Source organism: Macaca thibetana, chromosome X, assembly GCF_024542745.1.
Source record: "Macaca thibetana thibetana isolate TM-01 chromosome X, ASM2454274v1, whole genome shotgun sequence".
NCBI classification, from domain to species: domain Eukaryota; kingdom Metazoa; phylum Chordata; class Mammalia; order Primates; family Cercopithecidae; genus Macaca; species Macaca thibetana.
The window spans coordinates 35,906,036-35,918,222 of NC_065598.1; the positions used below are offsets into that span (position 1 = coordinate 35,906,036).

General features: G+C 33.2%; 1 protein-coding gene across 1 annotated transcript in view; it reads left to right on the top strand.

Annotated features, from left to right (window-relative positions):
* CFAP47 (cilia and flagella associated protein 47) overlaps window positions 1–12,187 on the top strand; it is a 439,964-nt gene that overhangs the window by 72,896 nt on the left and 354,881 nt on the right. The window contains exons 19-21 of the mRNA XM_050776518.1: window positions 3,418–3,495; window positions 6,407–6,551; window positions 7,752–7,846. Coding sequence (XP_050632475.1) covers window positions 3,418–3,495; window positions 6,407–6,551; window positions 7,752–7,846 — 318 coding nt within the window. The remainder of the gene's footprint in view (window positions 1–3,417; window positions 3,496–6,406; window positions 6,552–7,751; window positions 7,847–12,187) is intronic.

The window sequence follows — 12,187 nt, forward strand, 5'->3', positions numbered from 1 at the left end:
TTTTTTAAGAAATTAAGTTAGCTTTAAAGAAGTAGAGTTTTTGGAGATTAAAAAAAGCCACTTACCTTTATCATCTAATGAAAAATTGGATAGCAGAACTTGGAGAGGATTTGCAGAAAATATTTTTGATGAAGTTGGTAATGGAAATTTCTACTAAGTTGAAATGGATACCTTCCATCAATATGAGGCACTTTCTTATGAAATCGCAATGATATTTGTCATTTCTGAGTTTTGACGAACCCTAGATAGCCACAGAGAAGAGGGTTGCTTTTTTCAAAGCATTAGTTAGGTAGATTAGGAAAAAAATAATCAATTTTGCAATGCTAATTCTAAATAGTCTTTATAATGTGAATTATGGGTAATTTCTATATGCTTTATGTTCTGGGAATTATGTAAATGAAAAATATTACCCTGATATTAGGCACTTCTCTAAGTGATACATAAAATACATAAGACCCGTATGTGTAAAATTTAATTGTAAAACTCAAAGACTAGCGTGTTCTTGGTCAATCTTATGATCAACTGTTTGTATTTACTCACATTAAAAATAATATATACACTGTTTTCAGATCAAAATGAATTAACTTTATCTTACATTTTTTCCCTGAATGGACCATAACAATACATGAGTAAATAATAGGTAACTTAATATAATAAAAACTGATTTCCCCAACCCTTGAACAAATCACTTAAGAATGATATCTTATTTTCATAAATAAATGTGTTGAAAATGTTTATAAATTATATATTGTGATATATTATCTCAGACTTGGGTAGAATACTTTTAAACACAATATTCTGGGAAAAATAAAAAAAATGGCCACCAAAAATATAGGTTTTACTAAACTTAATTCTCACTATATTTTAGAGGATTATGCTGTTTTTTTCTAATCTTATGTTTATTAATATTGTAGTATAATGAGACTCATTTATTCATTCAACATTCACATTATGCACCAATCTCTTGTAAATGTTAAGGATGCAATGATGAACAAGATAACCAGGGTCTTTGATGTCAAAGAGTTTACAATCTGGTGGGGAATATCAACAACTCAATAAATAATTAAAATACGCTATAATAAGTATTGTGATGAAGAAATGTAGCAGGCTAAGGGAGTATACAAGAGAGATACACAACCCAGTCTTAAATTATCAGAGACAGCTCCCTAGGGGAAGGTATATCTAAAAGATACCTGAAGTTAAGAATAAGCCAGATTAAAAGGATGGTAGTGGGGTGTAGGGGGAGAGGAGGAAAGGTTATTCAAGGCTAGCACGTGTTAAGGCTTGTGTGAGAGAGATAACTGTAATGCAGCCATAAGAAACTTAAAGATTAACATGACTAGATTATACTACCAAATGGATGATAGTGGGAAAAAATGTACTTATATGACCCGTGTAAGTTTTAGGTCATACACGGCCTTATCAACATTAAGAAACCCAAGCTTCATTTTAAGAGGTAGAAGCTTTAACTATGGGGATTTCACAATGAGATTTGCATTTTTTAGAGATCACTTTGGTGATAGAGCAGTAAGCTGGGACCAGAAAGATGGAATGCAGAGTTATTAGTCTGTTCAAGAGGTCCAGGCAAGAGAAACTGGTGAGAAACTGATAAATACATGGGGATTGGTGATTGAAAAGGGGTCCCATGTAAATAAGATGGGTAAGTCAAGAGTGAGGCAGATAGTGGCAACATTTAGAGAGAAAGAGATCAGAGTGTGAGTGACACCTATTAGAGGAAAATGTTTGCTTGAGTTGGAGGCATCTTTTTTATCTTCATGTAGAGATGTCTAGTGAAGAGGCAGCCACACATATATACTGGTTTGAAGGCTGACGATTCATCATAGAGATGAAAGAGAATTTTTCTACTGTCTCTCTATGGGTCCAGATGTGTGTAAGTGAACCAAATATATAATTGAGAAGTTGGAATGATAAAAGTTGAAAGAAATTGAATAAAGAAAAATATAGAGGAGAAAGGTGAATTGGGGTTGATTGGGAGAATATTACACATCACAGGCTTGAAAGTCTCTTCAATATGTGACATCCAGGAACTATTGTCTCTGACAATGAGTGAGAAAGCAAGGGAGAGAGGGAGTTGTAAAAATGAGACAGATGAATGAATTTATGGTTTCAGAGGTTGTGCATTTATGAGGAGTGATGTTGTCCAGGGTGTAGTTTAAGTCTCTAGAGATGAAAACGTCAACAGACCAATGGTCTAGGGTGGTGAATAAGCTATGACAGCCAGGAGTTTTGGATGAATAAGGAATGATTGGGAGGTGAGTAAAAGGCAGCCATAGGGAGTTGAGACTTGTGTATGGGGTTTATTAATGAAGAACATGTCAGTTTGTAATTTCCTCTGAATCATTAAGTTATGCTCTTTTGATTTTAGTCAAATATGTTTTTTATATATTATATACTCTGAATAAAATGTGGCAATCATATAGCATTATGAATACAGAAACTTTAATAAGGCTATCTAGCTGGCATATTGATTTTCCCAGTAACTCTGAAAAATGGTATTTTGTGATTTCTTTGTGTATAAACAGTATCAATGATTCTGTGGAAGAGTGAAATACACTCACTTTGCTTTCTTAGATATAACATACATTTAAATTTAAATCTAGACGTTGACTCATTCCTGTGCTAATACAGACAAGGCTTCCAGGGAATTATATTTTTACACTTCTGAGACTGTGCTTAAGCAACTGTATGCTCAGATACTCCATAGTTCTTATTTTGTAGGAATTATACAACTAAATTCTTAATTTGCTATCTTAATTTTCTTGGAAGTAAAATATTCAGGCAGCCTTTAGTTTAGCTGCTGCTGCTTTCAAGTTTGTGATCTCGTGAAAAAGAAAATACTTGGTCTCTGCAAGAGTCAATTTCCTCAGTTTAAAATTACGAGTATTAACAGTCGTTATCTAATAGAATATTGAGTACTAAAAAGGATTTCACAGTATTTAACCCATATACACAGCAATTTTTAGCTGCTATCATTACTATTATGGTTGTTGTGCATATTTGCATCTTTCCAGGGGAAGATATATACGGCAACCATTCTCCTATTGTTTGTTTTTTAAAAATTTTGAATAATGCTTTGAAATTAGAGAAATAAAAATTGTACTGCAAGGAGTGGCAATAAAGTTTAGTCAAATAGGTAGAACTCTGCATTCAAATTCACAAACCATCAGCTAATCACATTTATGGTGGTTCTAAGGGATTAAACACTCACTTTTCTTAGGAGTATCAATTTTACAAAACAAGAAATGGGATGACAATTACCAGAAAAATCTTGTACAGTTATAATGTTACTATTATTTAAATGAAAAAAAAGTTATATAAATGCCAGGTAATACTTCAGCGACTTATGATTATATTTTAATGTGGTTTCTACAAAGTTTTGTATTTCTCCTAAATAAGGTTGCTATTCGTCATGCGAATGTTATAGACCTTAGGATTGGTGGATCTGCTGAAATTGCTGATGTAGAAATCGATCCTGTGAGTATGTTACTTATTTGTGTGACGAAACTCTGAGTGTGGTGATTTTTATTTGTTATGTGTTTCTAGTTAGCCCATTTATGTTTAAAAATATTTTCCAATGTATAATTTTTAAAAATTGCTATATATAAAGTTAAAAATTAATAACAATTAATATATGTCATATAAATGTAAGTGATGAAACAGAATATTGAATGAAGGTTTAAGAATTTACCACTGCATGTAAGGATCAGAACACTATCAGTACCATTAAAATCATCTTCATTATGATCCTGTCCCTTATAAGAGATAACCACTTGCCTATAATGATAACACATAAATATGAATATGAATGCTTTCATTGTTAATTATTTAGTTTGTTTGTTTTTGAGCTTTATAACAAAGATGTACTATTTGTAGCCTTTGGTGAGTTACTTTTACTTAAATATTGTGTTTCTAACATTCACCTAAATTGTGTGTAACGGTATGTTAATCATTGTCATACTGCATAATAGTTATTTGTGTAGACGTACTATAATTTACATGATCATTCAGTTGTTCATCCCAATAGGTGTTTCTGTTTTTTTTTTTTCAAACGCAAAAACTGTAGCTGTGAACATTTATATACTTATCTTCTGAGGTACACATACAAGAGGTTCTCTAGGAATGGAGTTATTGAGACAGAGTTATGAGTGTGTTTGACTTCACAAGACTATTCCTAAAATTTCCTCTCTAATTTCCATTGCTCCAAATTCTATTATTCTACAAGTTATATTGTCAGATTTAAATTTTGCCAATCTGTTGAGTATAAAATGATACCTCACTGTGGTATTGATTTGCATTTTCTGAACTAGAGTCACATTTATGTTTGAATTATTGTATGTACTCTGAAAAAATTTTGTTCTAGAATTGATAGAGTGCACACACACACACAAACACATACACCACTTTTTTGTTGTTGTTCTGGCCAGCCCTTTAGTGTTTAGATCTGGACTTACCTATTCAAAGAAACTTTCCTTGATTCTTCAAAGTAGGACCCCCCCATTGTGACATTTTTAAGGTATTACAGACATCTTATGCCCTGGGAAGATCACCATCAGAGCACTTGTCATATTATTTTGGGGTTATTTGTACTTTTGTTTTTTTCTCCCACTAGTACTGTTAACACCTACTACCTTATTGGTGTGGAGCTAAATTGAGCAGAAAAATGATGATAAAGAGGTCAGCTGATTGCCTCAGGTCGGGGGCTTACTGCTAGTCTGCATTTAAATGGCATCACCAAAATTCCAGTGTATAGCTTTAACTTATACTTTTATAACCTTTCTTTATTCAATGGTGAAGGCATAAGTCCGGGTAGACTAACACATACTAAGTTAGCTAGTCCAAGGCTGTGGTGATTCCTGGAGATGAAACTCTGTAGTATCCAGAGTGTTTTTTTTACATTACTATGGCATCCTTCCTTGAAAAATATTAGATAATATTAAGTCTTTAATCACTTTCTTTTCTCATCCTAAAGTCATTTTGGGCATGCTCTGCATGTTATGGTACAATTGAATAATTTATAGGACTTTAATATATTTTATCAATATTCCCTTATTTTATAGATTTTAGACATAGCTGACTTTAAAAAATAATATTCACACATCACTAGATATTTTTAGCCATACATTTATTAACTATACAGTAATGGCTAAGGCGTTGACTATGTGTCTTAATAACAACTAGGACATTTTACTCAAATGAGCACATATACAATGCTCATTTGCATATATGCTTATTTGAATGGGATAAGAAGAGTGATTATTTTTACATATACAAAACATCAAACTTTCGTTTTCCATTTTGGATTTTAGAAATTTTACATATACAACTGCGTTGACATTTTAAATGAAACAAATGGTAGCCAGTCTACCTTCATATGGAATTCTCCTCAATATTAGGATGCTGTTGTCTCAATCTCCTTTAAATGCTGTATGTAATTATTTCACTAAGAAACTCCATGGTATTTTAGTAACTCTACTACAAGGAGGAATTCTAAAGAGTTTTGTGATATAAGCACGTGCCTTGTATATGAGCTACAGCTCAAATACACTTAATAAGCATTCCTTGTTTATGTAAGGTAGATGTTGGTTAGGTGCTAGGGATACAAAAATGAAATCACGCTAAGATGCAGTAGAAGAGACAGATAAGTAAATAAATACATAAATAAATTATGTGATATCATAATGTAAGTAAATATAAGAAACAGAATTGGTCCTGAGCACAGCATGATTAATTGTGGTTTATCCAACTAGGGTTTGAAGGATGTGTAATATTTTATTAGGCAATTGCAAGTTATAGAAAGGCTTTCCTGACAGAAGGGGCACCAAAAGGGTGAAGACACAGAAGGGTGAATCATCAGGTATTGGTTGGAAATGCCAAGTCATACAGCTTGTTGAAATATTAAGTGATAAGGTGAGAGTGGGGCTAGTTGAAGCTGGAACATGAGGAAGCAGAAGGCCATGGTGAGCTTTATGAGCCCTGCTAATGAGCTTGGACATGGTCCTATAGATCATGAGAAACCATCAAATTTTAAAACAAGAAGTGATATGATCAAATTCTTACTTAGTTTAAATATGGCTTCATTATGAAGGGGAGAGTTTGAGAAAAGTGAAAATCTAGAAACTAAATGAAAAGTGATGATTTACTAATTTCATACAGTTACAATATGGACAAGAGGTGAAGAAAGGGGAAGAATTAATAGGATTTATTAACTTATTACATGTAGGAGGCATCTAGGAGGTAGGGGAGAGGAAGGAAAATGTGACTAATTTTTATAGGGTTCTGCTCTGCAGTTAATAATTTCCTTGATAAACATAACGTTGCAAGTTTTAGTTTATGTTTTCATAAACTATTATTCTATTTTCGAATAATTTTTATTTTTAAATTTTAGAATGTATTTAATTTCAGTGGCGCCTATATTGGTGGTACCCAGATTGTTCCATTTGTAATAAAAAACAAAGGTATAACACGTGCCAGAGTGGAGTTTAATCTAAAAGACTTTCCAGATTTTTCAATGGATCTTAAAGACAAATCAGGTATATATTTTGTATATAATGGTATTATTGTAAAAGGAAAATAGTTTTAAATTGCCCTGTGGTATAATTTCTAACACTAATTCAATCAAGGGAAGTTATTCTTAAATGTTTTTTAATGACCACTGCATGTTTTTCTTACACTCTGTAACTCATCATGGTTTTATTTGTGGAAATACATCATTATTAATATCAAAACACTTGGGTAATACATGAAATGTAACCATTCTTATTAGTGGGTTAAATATGGTAAGTTAAGTATGTTATATATAAGTATATGCCTTAAATGAATATAAAATTATGAATCATTTGTTTTAATTGCTCAATAATTTTAGATAAATGTCTTTGGGGAGCTATCTCTATGTATTTACTCATGTATTAGATATCTTTATGTTAAATTAGATTTAAACAAAATATGCATTTTTATAAGTGCATTTTATCTGTTTACTCCATGGGTTGTCAAAATAAGACCTATGAACCAAATATGACCCAACACCTGTTTTTATAAATAAGGTTTTATTAGAACACACACAGACCCATTTGTTTGTATAATGCTTATGGCTGCTTTTATGCTATACTGGTGGAGTTGAATAGCTATGATAGGAACCATATGTCTCACAAAGCTTAAAATATTTGTGAGATTATCTGGATTCTTACAGAAAGTTTCCTAATCATTGGTTTAGTCATTTGTTATTCATTAAATATTTGTTGAATCCCACTTACAGGCAAGATAGTAGCATTTGAGTCCATAAAAATAAGTAAGACATCTTACATATCCTTAAAAAGTGAACAGTAAGTCTATCAGTGAGGTAATGGATATGTATTTGTATTATTTATGGACTCTTTGAGGCATCAGAGGTGATCTGACTCTTTCCTGATCAACTTTCACTGGAAAGGGAGTCTCTGAGCTGTTACTGGGACCTCAGATTTAGTTAATTACTTGACCTTGTGCTTTATTCCTATTTGTGTTCATCTGAGTATGACTATAACATGCTTCTTGAACTTTGGAGTTATTTTTTAATGAGTTTACTGTCACTGTTTTGCCGATTGTATATTTTTCCATGTATAGATATCAGTTTTGCTAATTAGAATCTTGGTATTTAGAACAATTCTTTACCGAGCATCTTCACATAGCCCTGCACAAATATTTTAGAAATTGATTTTTTATTGTTATGAATATATGTACTTTTTCACCTCTTATAGAAGAATTTAAAGACCCTGCATTTCCTTATATATATTCTTTGGAATTAGAGGAAAACACATCTCTGGAATGTGGCATAACATTTTCTCCCACACAAGTAAGTTCAGTTTTCTATTCCTCATATTACTGCAATTATGGATATTCCTAACCAATAACCTATTAAAGATCACCCAAGATCTATCTGTAGAGGGTTTTTCTTTCTGACTTGTAAGCATGCCTGGGTATACCTTAATTCAGTAAAACAATTGCTGGAGGGTTTGGCTCATGCTGCAGAGTGCCTCAAGAGGAGCAGAGGGCATGTACAGGGGACCTATGATTGTGTGGTCTTTGTTATACTATCTAGAAAATTCAAGATATTACACATTTTGAAGGAGAGGAAAGTTATATTCCAGGCAGTTGGTGCTTTGTACTTCTATTTGAGTGGTGTATGCTCTGTGAACGACTACCTGAAATTATCAAAGACATATTGTGAAGATTTAAGAGGAGTTGCTATGATATTGGCTCCTTTTATTTTGTACCCCTAGATGTTTAGTGATTTAAAAACAAGAGCAAACAAACAGACAAAAAACCTATTCTGAAATGTGCCCAGAAGGAAGGGAGACCACTGGTCAGATTTCAAGAGCCAACTCTGGTAGGCTTTTGCTTCATAGATTCTCTAACAGAAGTGCCCAAGGAGAGAGCTTCTCTCTACGCATGATATGAAAGTGCATATTGCCCTGTAATCCCAGCACTTTGGGAGGCCGAGGCTGGCAGATCACCTGAGGTCAGGAGTTTGAGACCAACCTGGCCAACATGGTAAAACCCCATCTCTACTAAAAGTACAAAAATTAGCCAGGTGTGATGGTGGGCGCCTGTAATCCCAGCTACTCAGGAGGCTGAGGCAGGAGAATCGCTTGAACCCGGGAGGCGGAGGTTGCAATGAGCCGAGTATCACGCCATTGCACTCCAGCTTGGGTGACAAGATGAGATTTCATCTCAAAAAACAAACAAACAAACAAACAAAAAACGGCATATTGGTATACCCTTCCAAGCAAGAATCGAACTTCTATATGGCAATCAGAGTATAAGATTCTTATGTCAAAACTTTTTTTTAATACTCCAACATAGCTAGATTGATTCTACTCAATAGGTATAGATTAAAATTAAGAGAAAGTAACTAATAGCACAATAAAATTGTATTGAATTCTACTAAATACTATCTTTAATAGTCTAATTTTTGGTAATGTTATTTTTACTGAGATTAAATTTGATTTCAGGAACAATGTAAGCTGTTATTTGGCTTTCAGGTGCAAAAAATAAAGTTTGAGGATGAGTTTGGGTATTAGAAAATGATAAAGATTAATTTTGCTATTTTGAAGTTCAGTACTTAAGTTGAGATAAGATAGATAAGATAATGTTGAATAGAAAAACCTCTTTGTCTTGTTCCTGAAAGCATATATCTTACACCTTTAAATATAAGGTTAGCAACAGTTATCTTTTTAAAAAAATATCCTTTATTAGGTTGAGGAAGTTTCATTTTATAGTTTATTGAGTATTTTGATTTTGAAAGACCTGCATTTTGTTAATTTTACTATCCACTTTGATGTTCATGTTTTTGTCCTTTATTCTATTAATATAGTGTATTATATTGATTGATTTTTTAATGTTAAGCCAACCTTGCATTGTAGAATAAATCTCACTAGATCATAAGATATAATTCTTTATATATATTGCTGAATTCAATTCTCTAGTATTTCGATGAAGGCTTTTGCATCTATACTTGTAAGGAACATTGGTCTATAGTTAGTTAGCCTTTATTGATTTTTTTTCTTCTGATACCTTTTTTTTTTTTGAATATCAGGCTAATATTGGCTTCTTAGAATGAATTATAGAGTGGTGTCTCCACTTCTATTTTGGCAGAATTTGTGAGGGACTGAATTAATTATTTAAATTGGTGTTATATTTCATCATTGAAGTCATCTAGTCCTCAGCATTTTTTTAAAAAAATATTAATTTTAAACTAGGTATTGAAGGAACATACCTCAAAATAATAAGAGCCGTCTATGACAAACCCACAGCCAACATCACACTGAATGGGCAAAAGCTGGAAGTGTGCCCCTTGACAACCAGCAAAGTCAAGGTTGCTCTCTCTCACTACTCCTATTCAACTTAGTATTGTAAGTCCTGGCCAGAGCAACCAGGCAAGAGAAAAAAATAAAGGGCATCTAAATAGGAAGTCAAATTTTCCCTGTTTTGAGATGACATGATTCTATATATAGAAAATCCCATAGTCTCAGTCCAAAAGCTCCTTAAGGTGATAAACAACTTTAGCAAAGCTGCAGGATACAAAATCAGTGGACAAATCACTAGCATTCCTTTTTTTTTTCTTTGGATATGGAGTCTCACACTGTCGCCCAGGCTGGAGTGCAGTGGCACGATCTCGGCTCACTGCAAGCTCTGCCTCCAGGGTTCATGCCATTCTCCTGCCTCAGCCTCCCTAGTAGCTAGGACTACAAGCTGCTGCCACCATACCTGGCTATTTTTTTGTATTTTTAGTAGAGATGGGGGGTTTCACTGTGTTAGCCAGGATGGTCTCGATCTCCTGACCTCGTGATCTGCCCGCCTCAGCCTCCCAAAGTGCTGGAATTGCAAGATTTTTTTTTTGTTAGATGGAGTCTCACTCTGTTGCCCAGATTGGAGTGCAGTGGTGCAATCTCAGCTCACTGCAATCTCCATCTCCCCGATTCAAGTGATTCTCCTGCCTCAGCCTCCCGAGTAGCTGGGAGTATAGTGTGTGCCACCACACCTGGCTAATTTTTGTATATTCTTTTAGTAGAGATGGGGTTTTGCCATGTTAGCCAGGCTGGTCTCGAACTCCTGACCTCAGGTAATCCACCCACCATGGCCTCCCAATATGCTGGGATTACAGGTGTGAACCACTACAACAGGCCAAAAACCACTACAATTTTTATACACCAACAACCAAGCCAAGAGCCAAATCAGGAATGCAATTTCATTCACAATTGCTACAGAAAGAATAAAATACCTAAGAATATAGCTAACCAGGGAGGTATAGTTCTTCCCAAAAGAAGGGAAATGTGTACTCATGTCCATACAAAGACTTTTATGTGAATGCTCATAGCAGCATTATTCACAATAGCTTAAAAGTAGAAACAACCCAAATGTCCATCACCTGATAAATGGATGAACACAATGTGGTATATCCATACACTAGAATATTATTTGACAGTATAAAGGAACAAATTGCTGATATGTCCTGCTAGATGAATAAACCACAAAAATGTTATTTTAAGTGAATGCAACTAGATATAAGAGAGTACATTTTGTATGATTCCATTTATGTGAAATTTCCAGAAGAGACAATCTATAGAGTAGATCAGTGGTTACCTAGAGTTAGGCAAATTGGCATGAAGAAGCTCTTGGGGGTGATGGAAACATTCTAAAACTTAATTATGGTGATGATTACACAATTCTATAAATTTACTAAAAACCATTGAATTGTACCCTTTTGGCGAAATATATCACAATACAGCTGTTAGAAGTGTAAAAAAATTATTAATGTAATCTGTTTGCTGTTATAGGTCTGTATTTATAAAATGTTCTGTTTCTTCTTGAGAAATTTCATCTAAGTTACCTAATATATTGACATACATGTGTTAATGGTGTTATTTTTTCTATTTCTGTAAGGTAGGTAATAATTTAGTTCCTTCTTTCATTCCCGATTTTATAAAATTGAGCCATCTCTCTTTTTATCTTGGTCAGCATATCTAAAGGTTTGTCTGTTTTGATGATATTTTCAAGATCTAACTTTTGGTGTTTCTGATTTGCTGTATTATTTTTGATTCTTTATTTCATTCATTTACACTTTATCCTTTATTTTTTATTTTTTTCTGTTTGATTTGATCTTCTATTCTTATTTTTAAGTGTGGAATGTTAGGGCACTGATTTGAGATATTTCACTTGTTAAATATAGGTTTTACAGCTACATACTTTCCTCTAAATACTGTTTTACATTTACCCCAAAAGTTTTGATATGTTTTATTTTCATTTTTACTCTTTAAAATGTTTTGCAATTTCTCACATAATTTATTTTTCACCTATTAGTTATTTGGTGTGTCTTGTTTAATTTCCACATATTTGTTTGTTTCTCTTATTGATTTCTAATATAATTCCCTTATAGTTAGAGAACACACTTTAATTCATTTAAATCACTTTAAATTTATTGCAGCTTGTTTCATGACACTCTATGTAGGTTATTTAACTATATTGCAGTAAGTCTAAAACAACTAATGATTACATCTGGATGTGTATGTGTATGTTTGTGTGTGTGCACATGTGTGCAGTGGTGAAATGAAAGGAATGCTCATTATTTTAAAAATAAACTTGGTAAGATTAGTTTTTCAAACATGTATTCTTCTTATTCTGATTTTTAAAAACC